Below are 12,161 nucleotides of genomic sequence, written 5' to 3'. Positions count from 1 at the left end.
AGCGTCTTTTTTTTCTTTCTTTTTTCTAACGTAACAATGCATTTTGGACATAACAGTAATGTAACAGGATGCACAAGCAGCTTCTGCTGAGTAAAATATGTGGCGTGCCTCTATTGATATTCTGTGTGTAATTGTGGCTCTATCTGCATCTGAAATGCCACGTAGCATAGCATTATGTATGCAAATGCAGTCAGACACAGAATGTAGGTAGTCTGCATATCGGGGGTAATTCCAAGTTGATCGCAGCAGGAAATTTTTTAGCAGTTGGGCAAAACCATGTGCACTGCAGGGGGGGCAAATATAACATGTGCAGAGAGAGATAGATTTGGGTGTGGTGAGTTCAATCTGCAATCTAAATTGCAGTGTACAAATAAAGCAGCCAGTATTTACCCTGCACAGAAACAAAATAACCCACCCAAATCTAAAGCCCAGTACCCACGGGCCGATGCAGGAGAGATGTGTGCTGAGCGAACCGCTCAGCACACATCTCTCCTGTTGCTCAGCACAGCGCGATCTGTGCTGAGCGTGCGGGGGGAGACGGGGGGCCGCTCATTTCACCCAGCGGGTGAAGTGAGCGACCCGCTAGATTGGCCTGCATGCAGGCCAATCTTGCAGCAGCAATAGCGATGTGCGGGGCCGCGCATCGCTATCGCCGAGGGGGCTACACACGGAGCGATCATGCCGATATTCTAAGCAATCTAGTCAGATTGCTTAGAATATCGCTCCGTGAGTACCCCCCCTTAACTCTCTCTGCAAATGTTATATCTACCCCCCCTGCAGTGCACATGGTTTTGCCCAACTGCTAAAAAATATCCTGCTGCGATCAACTTGGAATTACCCCCATCATTTTAATCAGCAGTTTTTGCGGAAAAGAACACAAAAATATACTTGGCGCTACAGAGTCACACGGCACGTTATGTGTAACGCGACTTGTAGCGCACAGAGCAAACATGTAAGAGGACACATCTGTATAAATGACTTTGTAAATGTGTCTAGAACTACAGCAAATTTTACTTTACTGTGTTTTATTTTACAGAGCACTGTGAAGATCAATCAGATCAGCCTGGATGAAAGTGGGGAGCACGTGGGCATCTGTGCAGAAGATGGCAAGGTACTTGTTCTGATTTTTATAGTGGTACAATAGCAACATAACCTCATATTACCTGGATATTTTGGCTCTTTGTGCTTAACACCAAGAATTCCATGTCCAAACACTAACCTCACCAGACACAAATATTTAATCAACTTAATTATTTAATAATCTGTTGGAAGCAAATGCCAATCTTTTTGTTAAAATCCCTCCTGAACCGTTATTCTTTCCTCAGAGCATAATAAAATATCAAATTATGTAGCACATTAATTGGGTGAAAATGAACAAGACCATACACTCACTAGTTCCTATTGAAATAATACAGTATACACATCTATGCTGTTCTATAAATAGAGCAACTAAGCATTTGCATTAGCTAGTGCTGAAGGTCTTGCTGCAATGAAGAATTTAGCATGGTCTTATGCATAGTGTAAATGCAAAGGCTTTACACTTTCAGAAAAGTTTCCTTTAAAATTGGTGGGATTGGGGTTTACATTAAGTTGTATTAGGCTGCATGCGTGCAAATCATGGTTATAACGTGTCATCAATAAGATGCTGGGCCGGTTGCAGCATGACACAATATTTTGCAGGAGTTAGGGGTCTATTTACTAAACCGTGGATGGAGGTAAAGTGGACGGAGATAAAGTACCAGCCAATCAGCTCCTAACTGCCATGTCACAGCCTGGTTTTGAAAAATGACAGTTAGGAGCTGATTGACTGGGACTTTATCTCCATCCACTTTACCAACATCCAAGGCTCGGTAAATAGACCCCATAGTCACTAAGGGGGTTATTCAGATGCGGAAGCAAACCAAAAAAGCAAGCAACTGGGCAAAACCATGTTGCACTGCAAGTGGGGCAGATGTAACATGTGCAGAGAGATTTAAATTTGGGTGGGGTGTGTACAAATTTAAATCTGAATTGCAGTGTTAAAATAAAGCTGTCTAACATTTGTGGGCTACATACAAAAGTAGAAAGCATTTACCTGCACAGAAAAAATATAAATGTATTTCCTCCCCTTGCATTGCAAATATTTTTTTTCCAGATACAAAGTTACGTGCTTTTTCTGCCTTGCATCCAAATCTGCATTGGGCCCTAAATGCACATTTAAAATAGTTTAGTAGTTGTTGTGTTATACTTTTTATAGTAAAATTAAACAAAACCAGTGATTTAAAATACCTTGGTAAGCTATATTTCCATGCTAGAAACCAAAATCTGTAATATAATGGCTGCAATATACCTCAGATACTTTCTGGGCCTCTTGTGACATTACTCAAACAAATGTGTATTTATTGTTTCTGAAGCACCATTCAGTTGACCTCTCTGCCTTCCAAATTGTGATAGGGAGTGAAATGTAGCAAGTGGCTGCCCTCAATTCATATCCCTATTATTATCAGACTTTACTGGCCTCACTCAGAAATTCCTCTGATTACAGAAGTATATTTTTCCTCAAATGTGCCTCAGGAAAAAGTAATTACAAGAATGTCAATATTGTTATTTGTATTAACTTGATTAACAGCTATGGGGAAAAAAAAGAGGAAGTCAGGACTGAGGCGTTATATAGCTGTTGTGAGCCATTACCAAGTTATCCCCCTGAATCTCACTGCCGAGCTGCCTGCCTCCTCACAATGTAGACTTGTGCCTCTTCTGTTATAAATCTGCAAAATTGGATTTCTGTGGACTTGAGGTTCTCTGTCTCCCATTAAGACAGTGGCAAACACTTATGTGTGTTTCCCTTGAATTATTGAGACTTTTGGTGAGCAATTGTAGTTTATCAGCCTATTAAAGTATCCTGCGACAGCCACATTAAATAGATGTAAAATCAATATATGTACAGTCCAGTTCCCCAAAAAATGGTGTCTACCTTTGCAATTGGAGAGCATTTATCATGGATGCTATATAACTAACAATTATCAGTGCTTCAAGGCACTGTGGGGCTCTGATATGTCAGGGATTTAATGATTGATTTTCCACTTATAAGAAGGCACCATTATATTTCCTGTGTGTATGTGTGAACAGTGGACATAAATAGGAGGTACTGGTAGGACATTAGGGGCAATGTACTAAACTCTAGCATGATTTATCCATTTCCCCCATTCGCTGTTAGAGAGCAAGATATGTTTAAATAGATTTACAAAGTACCTTTTATTTGGTATATCTTTTATTTCTACTTGTCCATAACTGTTAATACAGTAAGTAAAGATTAGAAAATATATATGGTTAAAGTGTACCAGCTGCTGACGACTGAAGCAGTCGTCTTGTGGGCTTTATCCATTCATAGATGACAGTAGTTCCAGTTATTTTGCTGCAGAGCCCTTTATCTAAGTGCATCATGCTCCTGATTCAGTGTTGTACAGGATCAGCACTGTGCATGTACAGGGCTCCTTCTGCAAGATCGCTGGTGTCATTCATGCTGTGGGCGTTTTGTGGCGGGACGGATACGGTGAGCATTTTAAATATGGGGGTCCCCGTTTTGTAGGCATGCTGAAGCTTTGGTCTGCGTCTTCCGATGTAGATTTCTTGGCCTCGGCAGTGTGAAAACAATGCCCGCTCTCTATAACCTGAGGGTTTCTCAGATGACTGATGTTTTCGCAGATGATCCGATGCTGCGTCTTCCGATGTAGATTTCTTGGCCTCGGCAGTGTGAAAACAATGCCCGCTCTCTATAACCTGAGGGTTTCTCAGATGACTGATGTTTTCGCAGATGATCCGATGCTGCGTCTTCCGATGTAGATTTCTTGGCCTCGGCAGTGTGAAAACAATGCCCGCTCTCTATAACCTGAGGGTTTCTCAGATGACTGATGTTTTCGCAGATGATCCGATGCTGCGTCTTCGGATGCAGCAGCAGATCACAGAAGTCGGCAGGATACATCTATTTATTGACACAAGAGGCCTCCTGCAGCATTATCATATTTACACACAGCAGCTGTGTCCAAAGATGCAGCTCCTGTGTACAACACTGAACCAGGCGCCCATGTGTGATACAGCAGAGCTTGGGGTGCTGCAATCTCCATCATGTCAATTTATTTAGACTGATTGTGACATACGTCTTGCTTTTTTTGCTATGAAAAGTCCAGAGTATAAGTATAGGCATGCATTGTATCCATTGTGCTATTAGTTCGGCATCTTTCAAAGGTATATTATAGATAGATAGATAGATAGATAGATAGATAGACAGACAGACAGACAGACAGACAGACAGACAGACAGACAGACAAATCATGAACTCTTGAAACACTCCTTGGGAATTTTGAGCAGTTAGTATAAAATAGAAGCTGCTCCGTCAAATTAGTAATTCCTCTCAGGTGCTGAAAGGGAGGGTGTTGTTCTAAACTAGAAAGATACACAAAACAGATTTTCCCCAGCACACCAAGGGACATTAGCAATAAGGGGTAAATTTACTAATACGAGAGTTCTATTTAAGATGGGATGTTGCCACAGCGACCAATCAGATTCCAGGTATTATCCTCTAGAAGGTGCTAGATAAATGAGAAGTAAAATCTGATTGGTTGCTGTGGGCAACATCCCATCTTGAATAGAACTCCCATCTTTAGCAGATTAACCCCTAAGACTTGAAAAACTAAATGTTAGTAGAAAATTCAGAGTTCTTACGTTACATATATTTTCAAATACAGGTACAACATCGATTATCTGGCACCTCTTTTAATCTGGACACATCAGGCTGTGGAGGGGGTTTAGGCTGCAGGAGGGCTCAGTTAGGCTGCAGAGTAGAGTTAGGCTGCAGGGTGGAGTCAGGCTGCGGGAGGTTTAGGTGCAGTGGGGGGAGTTTGGCTGCAGGAGGGTTTAGTGAGGCTTTGGCAGGGAATCAGGCTGCGGGAGTTTTAGGATTAGGCGCTGGGGGGCAGAAGGGTTAACCGTCGTGATGCCGCTGTATGTACCATTGATAATCTGGCAAAATGGATAATCCGGCACAGTGCTTGTACCAAGGGTGCCGAGTCGGTGTTCTACCTTTATATGGTTAAGCCTCCAGGCCAAAGTCAAGCCTTCTCTGATGCTATATTTTCCTAACACTGCATGATAACAGTACCCACTCTAGGCCATATAATTGTCTACTGTAAGGCTACATGATAATAGCACATACAAAAATATATCTAAATTGAGAGCCAGTTTACCAGGAGTTCCCCCTAGGCCCCCAAAGGACACTACAGGAACCAGCATGCTCTCAAATGCAGGTCCCATCTATGCCTCTCTAAACCGATTTTCCCCAGCACACCCATGGGCATTACAAATAAGATTTGAAAAACTACATGCTAGTATAAAATTCAGAGATCATAGTTACATATATTTGCAAAATTATGGTTAAGCCTCCAGTTTATCCTCCAATTTTGAGCAGTTGTTAAGCTGCATTTTCTTTAACATACTTATAATTTCATTAGTTACATGAGTTTCGTCCGTTAATTTATATAATATAACTAGTAGGGGTATATTTATCCTACTCTTAAAAGTATATTCTGTGGTCCCAAAAATATGGAACTATTAATATGCAAAGAAATATGAATGGTACTGTATTATATTACAAATTAAAGCTTATTTTTCTTATTTAGCATAGAAGAGTACACATCTGAAATATGTACAACTTATTTCTCACCTTTTTTGTTCCATATACTGTACCTCTATTGTTTCTTTTTAAACCCAATTATATATATATTACCAGATGACGCAGAACAAGGGCGCTACATTTTCAGGACGCAGTGCAAACCTCTCTGTATCTCTAGAACTACTGTATAAGCTTGGACAATGCTTCATAAGTCCTTCATAACTTTAGGCATTTACTTGTAGTGAGTGGTCCTGCATTGTAGCAGAATATAAATGCTGAAAGCTGAAGCATTGCATTACACACCCCTCCTCTATGCAGCTCACTTTCTCACAGCTTGTGCAAATATGGCACATATGTCCTTGTTTGTGTTCTTTCTAAAAGCAGAATGTCCAGTTGTTGTTGTTTTGTTTTTTTTCATTAAAACTATTACTGAAAGTGACATACAGTAACTCAGAAGGTTGCCATAATCAGCCAGCAAACAAAACACCTCAAAAGCAGGAATTAATGTCAGGTTATTGCTGTTAAAATGGATGAAGGTTTTTGCTTTCCATTCATTCTGATGGCAGAGACCTTGAACACTTATATTTAAGAACAACTGAGAAACAATTTATTGTTGCTTTGGACAATAGTTCCCTAACTGAAATGTATCTTTGTCCAAGCAGTAAATCCATATAATAATCGGCTTTTCCGTTATTAAAGTGGCTAAACAAGAGACAGTATTTAAAATGTTGTTGATAGCATAATATTGTACATACAGAAAGCTTCCCCCGATCTTAAACTGAGTAATATGCATGTCTTAGAGGGGGGAAGTAATTAGTTGTGGTAATTTACCACAACAAATTGATCCCCCAGGGCTTATTAGTTAGCCCCGAATGCAGCCCACAGGCTTCACTTAACAGAGATTTCTTTTGGTGCAAATACAGTGTTAACACATTGGTCCAAGAACTTTTACCAGATCCTGTGTGTTAACGCCTGATAACAGGATAATTTAACGGGCGCGAATAAAGCTCTGCAATTGAATAGACCCAGGCAGTAAAGCAAGAGGCTACCACCTTTTTTCACCCCCATTATATTAACAGGGCTAATTGAATTTGGCCCTTAGTGATTAGGCTTGTGCTAGTTCAGAGGTTCTCAAACGCAGTCCTCAAGGTACCCTAATGGTCCAGGTTTTAAGTGTATTCATGGCTCAGCACAGATGGTTAAATCAAATTGACTGAGGTACTAATTAAGACACCTGTGGCCAAGCATGGATATACTTAAAACCTGGACTGTTGGAGTGCCTTGAGGACCGCATTTGAGAATCTCTATGCTAGCTGAATCTTCTTAAAAAAGATAAAAATGTTTTAGTAAATCGCTTTGAAGATCACCAAAATGTTTTCAGAGTTTAGACTCCACTTCAAATTGCTTCATAACCAGTGAGATGAAAAAATAATGACATTTACTGTATATAAAAATAAAATAACGACATTACTGTATATAAAAATATTGAAATGAATGGTCCGTTGGAATACAAGGTAAATGCTTTCTTTTCTTTCATAAGTGCCACGTTTTCTTGTTTAAAACCTGTATTGGATCAGATGAATGGGCATGTTGCATTCTGCTAATGTCAGTGGGCACTCAAGTCTGTGCACCAGGGGCATAACTCATTATTTGTGGGCCCCATAGCAACTCTGGGCCCCCATATACTCCCTAATGGCAAAAAACTCGTATAGAAACATGGTACGGACAAATTAGACCCTTCCTTTCCCCTTCTGCTGTAGGCTCCATAGCAGCTGCATCCATGGTAGTCATACACTTGTTAGTAACATTAACAACTGACTAGCACACAATGCACCATTATGGCATAAAAGTTATAGTCCGTTTTACGCTGAAGGAGAAAATGCCCAATGCTAAACGTGCTAGACGAAGAGGAGTAATGGCTTAGCCACAATTAGAAGCCAGTACCTTGAAGAGGGTAAAGGACCAAAGGGAGAGAGGACTATGGGGGTCATTTAGACCTGGACACAGCCGTGCATGCACACACAGCGGCCGCATCCAAGGGGTCTGTGCATGCGCACCGCCTGCAGTGCGCAACTCTATACTTTTCGTACGCATCCTTGCAGGATGTGGCTGCAAGGTGATTGACAGTAGTGGCCGTTGGGTGGGGTGTCGGGGGGGGGGGGGCGACACGGTGCTGCGGGGGCGTGGTGGGCAAAATGGGAGCGTGCAGGAGCATTTTCGGGGTGGCTGCGTGACATCACATGCAGCCACTCTGAAAAAAAATGGCGCCGGACCGCCTGCCAGCGCTACCAGGGGTCAACCACAAATCGATGCTTCTGCAATAAAATAGCGGTCGCATTGTGAGGCAGCACCACACATGCTGGAGGGCCTTGCCCTGTGCTGGGCGGTCCCCAGCATGTGAGGAGATGGACGCAGATCTTTGCAACGGCAGCCAGATCTGCGTCAATCTCTTAATGAGGTCCTATGTCTGTCCACAGTAAATATACATCTGCAAACAAAATCTATGGCTCGACAGTTGGGTCTGAACAATTTCAAAGATAATCCAAACTGGTGCCATGAGGACGGAAAACCTGTTTATTCATATAATCAATTTATTAATATAATCAGGGTTCCACTTTTTTTGTGACTATCCACTAAACAGGACAATCGGCAGAAAAGGTGGGAAAACAGTCTTGATAATTACCACAAGAGATGAAAAAACATCCTTAACATGCATGCTTAAAAATGGTGAAAAATGAAAGCCAATGCTGTTATTCAACTGTAAAACTCTCCGAAATGGTGACTTTCAAAGAAATACAATAATGTGCCCCACCCCCCCTTCCCATTCCGATGCACCTGTATCTGACATACTTAACACATTAATAAGTATCACTAAGTTTTACTGTCTAAACATTCTAATCATTAACAGTGAATATTATTAATTCTTTTGTAGTTGTTATACAACACACAAATTTTCCTCATCACCTATTTTTGAAGGTCTAAAATAAAATCTTAAAGTTGAGTATCCTCTATTTTACAGGTACAAGTTTTTGGACTTTACTCGAGAGAAGGATTACATGAAATATTTGATTGTCCAATAAAGGTGAGAACTTAAGTTTTCTATTTTACATTGTTATTGTATTCTAGACTATTTTTTCTGATTTCCTCACACTATCCACTACACTTGATGTAACTTTTTGCCAACTTTAGAAGTGTAGTAACAAACAGCTGTTTTCCTTTTGTTATCTATGTGTATAATTCATGTAACTAATCTGTCAGGTAATGCCATTTGTATTATTTATCCTATAAATCATCTTGTATTATTGTGGTTTCCTACTATATTCAGGGGCAAATGCAGGATTTCTGACGGGAAGTTTTTTCAGGTTTTTTAATTAGCCCTTTGTTTTTTCCATCAAAAAGATGTTAAATTTTTATGTGAAAACACACAAAATATGCGAAAAGTCGCAAGCCTACAGTGCATCTGGAAAGTATTCAAAGCGCTTCACTTTTTCCACATTTTGTTATGTTACAGCCTTATTCCAAAATGGAATAAATTCATTTTTGTCCTCAAAATTCTACACACAATACCCCATAAGGGTGATTTCTCTGACGTCCTAGTGGATGCTGGGAACTCCGTAAGGACCATGGGGAATAGCGGCTCCGCAGGAGACTGGGCACAAAAGTAAAAGCTTTAGGACTACCTGGTGTGCACTGGCTCCTCCCCCTATGACCCTCCTCCAAGCCTCAGTTAGATTTTTGTGCCCGGCCGAGAAGGGTGCACACTAGGGGCTCTCCTGAGCTTCTTAGTGAAAAGTTTAGTTTTAGGTTTTTTATTTTCAGTGAGACCTGCTGGCAACAGGCTCACTGCATCGAGGGACTAAGGGGAGAAGAAGCGAACTCACCTGCGTGCAGAGTGGATTGGGCTTCTTAGGCTACTGGACACCATTAGCTCCAGAGGGACCGAACACAGGCCCAGCCTCGGAGCTCGGTCCCAGAGCCGCGCCGCCGGCGCCCTTACAGAGCCAGAAGCAAGAAAAGGTCCGAAAAAATCGGCGGCAGAAGACATCAGTCTTCAACAAGGTAGCGCACAGCACTGCAGCTGTGCGCCATTGTTACTCAGGCACACTTCACACTCCGGTCACTGAGGGTGTAGGGCGCTAGGGGGGGGGCGCCCTGAGCAGCAATGTAAAACACCTTGGCTGGCATAAATACACCACATATAACCCCCAGGGCTATATGGGTGTATTTTAACCCCTGCCAGAACTCACCTAAAAAGCGGGAGAAAAGGCCGCCGAGAAGGGGGCGGAGCCTATCTCCTCAGCACACGGGCGCCATTTTCCATCACAGCTCCGCTGGAAGGACGTCTCCCTGACTCTCCCCTGCAGTCCTGCACTACAGAAAAGGGTAAAAAAGAGAGGGGGGGCACTAATTTGGCGCAGTTTTATACTAACAGCAGCTATAAAGGGAAAAGCACACTTTATTGTGGTATTCCTTTATATATATATAGCGCTCTGGTGTGTGCTGGCATACTCTCCCTCTGTCTCCCCAAAGGGCTAGTGGGGTCCTGTCCTCTATCAGAGCATTCCCTGTGTGTGTGCGGTGTGTCGGTACGATTGTGTCAACATGTTTGAGGAGGAAAATGAGATGGAGGCGGAGCAATTGCCTATTATACAGTTGTCACCCCCTAGGGAGTCGACACCTGAGTGGATGAGCTTGTGGAAGGAATTGCGTGACAGTTGACGACATGAGACAGCCGGCTACTCAGCTTGTGCGTGTCCAGGGGTCTCAAACGCCATCAGGGGCTTTAAAACGCCCGTTACCTCAAATGGCAGACACAGACACGGATACTGACTCCAGTGTCGATGATGAGGAGACAAACGTGACTTCCACTAGGGCCACACGTTACATGATTGAAGCAATAAAAAATGTATGGCATATATCTGATAATACAAGTACCACTAAAAAGGGTATTATGTTTGGTGAGAAAAAACTGCCTGTAGTTTTTCCTGTATCCGAGGAATTAAATGAAGTGTGTGATGAGGCGTGGGTTTCCCCCGATAAAAAACTGATAATTCCTAAAAGGTTATTGGCATCGTACCCTTTCCCGCCAGAGGATAGGGCACGTTGGGAAACACCCCCTAGGGTGGATAAAGCGCTCACACGCTTGTCTAAACAGGTAGCACTACCCTCTCCTGATACGGCCGCCCTAAAGGAACCTGCCGATAGAAAACTGGAGAATATCCTAAAATGTATATACTCTCACACGGGTGTTATACTGCGACCAGCTATCGCCTCAGCCTGGATGTGCAGTGCGGGCCTGGCGTGGTCGGATTCCCTGACTGAAAATATTGATACCCTAGATAGGGACAGTATATTACTGACTATAGAGCATTTGAAGGATGCATTTCTATATATGCGTGATGCACAGAGGGATATTTGCCGACTGGCATCAAGAGTTAGCGCGCTGTCCATTTCTGCAAGAAGAGGTTTATGGACGCGGCAGTGGTCAGGTGATGCGGATTCTAAAAGGCACATGGAAGTATTGCCTTATAAGGGGGAGGAGTTATTTGGGGTAGGTCTATCGGACCTGGTAGCCACGGCAACTTCTGGAAAATCCACATTTTTACCCCAGGTTGCTTCTCAACCTAAGAAGACGCCATATTATCAGGCGTAGTCCTTTCGGCCCCATAAAGGCAAGCGGGCAAAAGGCGCCTCATTTCTGCCCCGTGGCAGAGGGAGAGGAAAAAGGCTGCAACAAACAGCCAGTTCCCAGGAACAAAAGCCCTCTCCCGCCTCCGCAAAGTCCTCAGCATGACGCTGGGGCTTTACAAGCGGACTCAGGCACGGTGGGGGCCCGTCTCAAGAAGTTCAGTGCGCAGTGGGCTCACTCGCAAGTGGACCCCTGGATCCTTCAGGTGGTATCTCAGGGGTACAAATTGGAATTCGAGACGTCTCCCCCTCGCCGTTTTCTAAAGTCTGCTTTACCGACGTCTCCCTCAGACAGGGAGGCAGTATTGGAAGCCATTCACAAGCTGTATTCCCAGCAGGTGATAATCAAGGTACCCCTCCTACAACAGGGAAAGGGGTACTATTCCACACTATTTGTGGTACCGAAGCCGGACGGCTCGGTGAGACCAATTTTAAACCTAAAATCCTTGAACACTTACATACAAAGGTTCAAATTCAAGATGGAGTCACTCAGAGCAGTGATTGCAAACCTGGAAGAAGGGGACTATATGGTGTCTCTGGACATCAAGGATGCTTACCTACATGTCCCAATTTACCCTTCTCACCAAGGGTACCTCAGGTTTGTGGTACAGAACTGTCACTATCAGTTTCAGACGCTGCCGTTTGGATTGTCCACGGCACCCCGGGTCTTTACCAAGGTAATGGCCGAAATGATGATACTCCTTCGAAGGAAGGGAGTTTTAGTTATCCCTTACTTGGACGATCTCCTGATAAGGGCAAGATCCAGGGAACAGTTGGAAGTCGGAGTAGCACTATCTCAGATAGTGCTGCGCCAGCACGGTTGAAT

At 43.0% G+C, this 12,161-nt stretch overlaps 1 protein-coding gene across 2 annotated transcripts in view; it reads left to right on the top strand.

Moving 5' to 3' along the window:
* Positions 1-12,161, top strand: part of VPS41 (VPS41 subunit of HOPS complex) — a 661,741-nt gene that overhangs the window by 239,510 nt on the left and 410,070 nt on the right. For both annotated transcript variants that reach the window (XM_063922529.1, XM_063922530.1), the window contains exons 5-6: positions 1,037-1,111; positions 8,667-8,729. In XM_063922529.1, coding sequence (XP_063778599.1) covers positions 1,037-1,111; positions 8,667-8,729 — 138 coding nt within the window. The remainder of the gene's footprint in view (positions 1-1,036; positions 1,112-8,666; positions 8,730-12,161) is intronic.

This window comes from Pseudophryne corroboree, chromosome 5 (genome assembly GCF_028390025.1).
Source record: "Pseudophryne corroboree isolate aPseCor3 chromosome 5, aPseCor3.hap2, whole genome shotgun sequence".
In the NCBI taxonomy this organism is placed as follows: Eukaryota; Metazoa; Chordata; class Amphibia; order Anura; family Myobatrachidae; genus Pseudophryne; species Pseudophryne corroboree.
The sequence above is the reverse complement of the archived record's forward strand: the minus strand, read 5'-3'. Positions and strand labels throughout refer to the sequence as shown.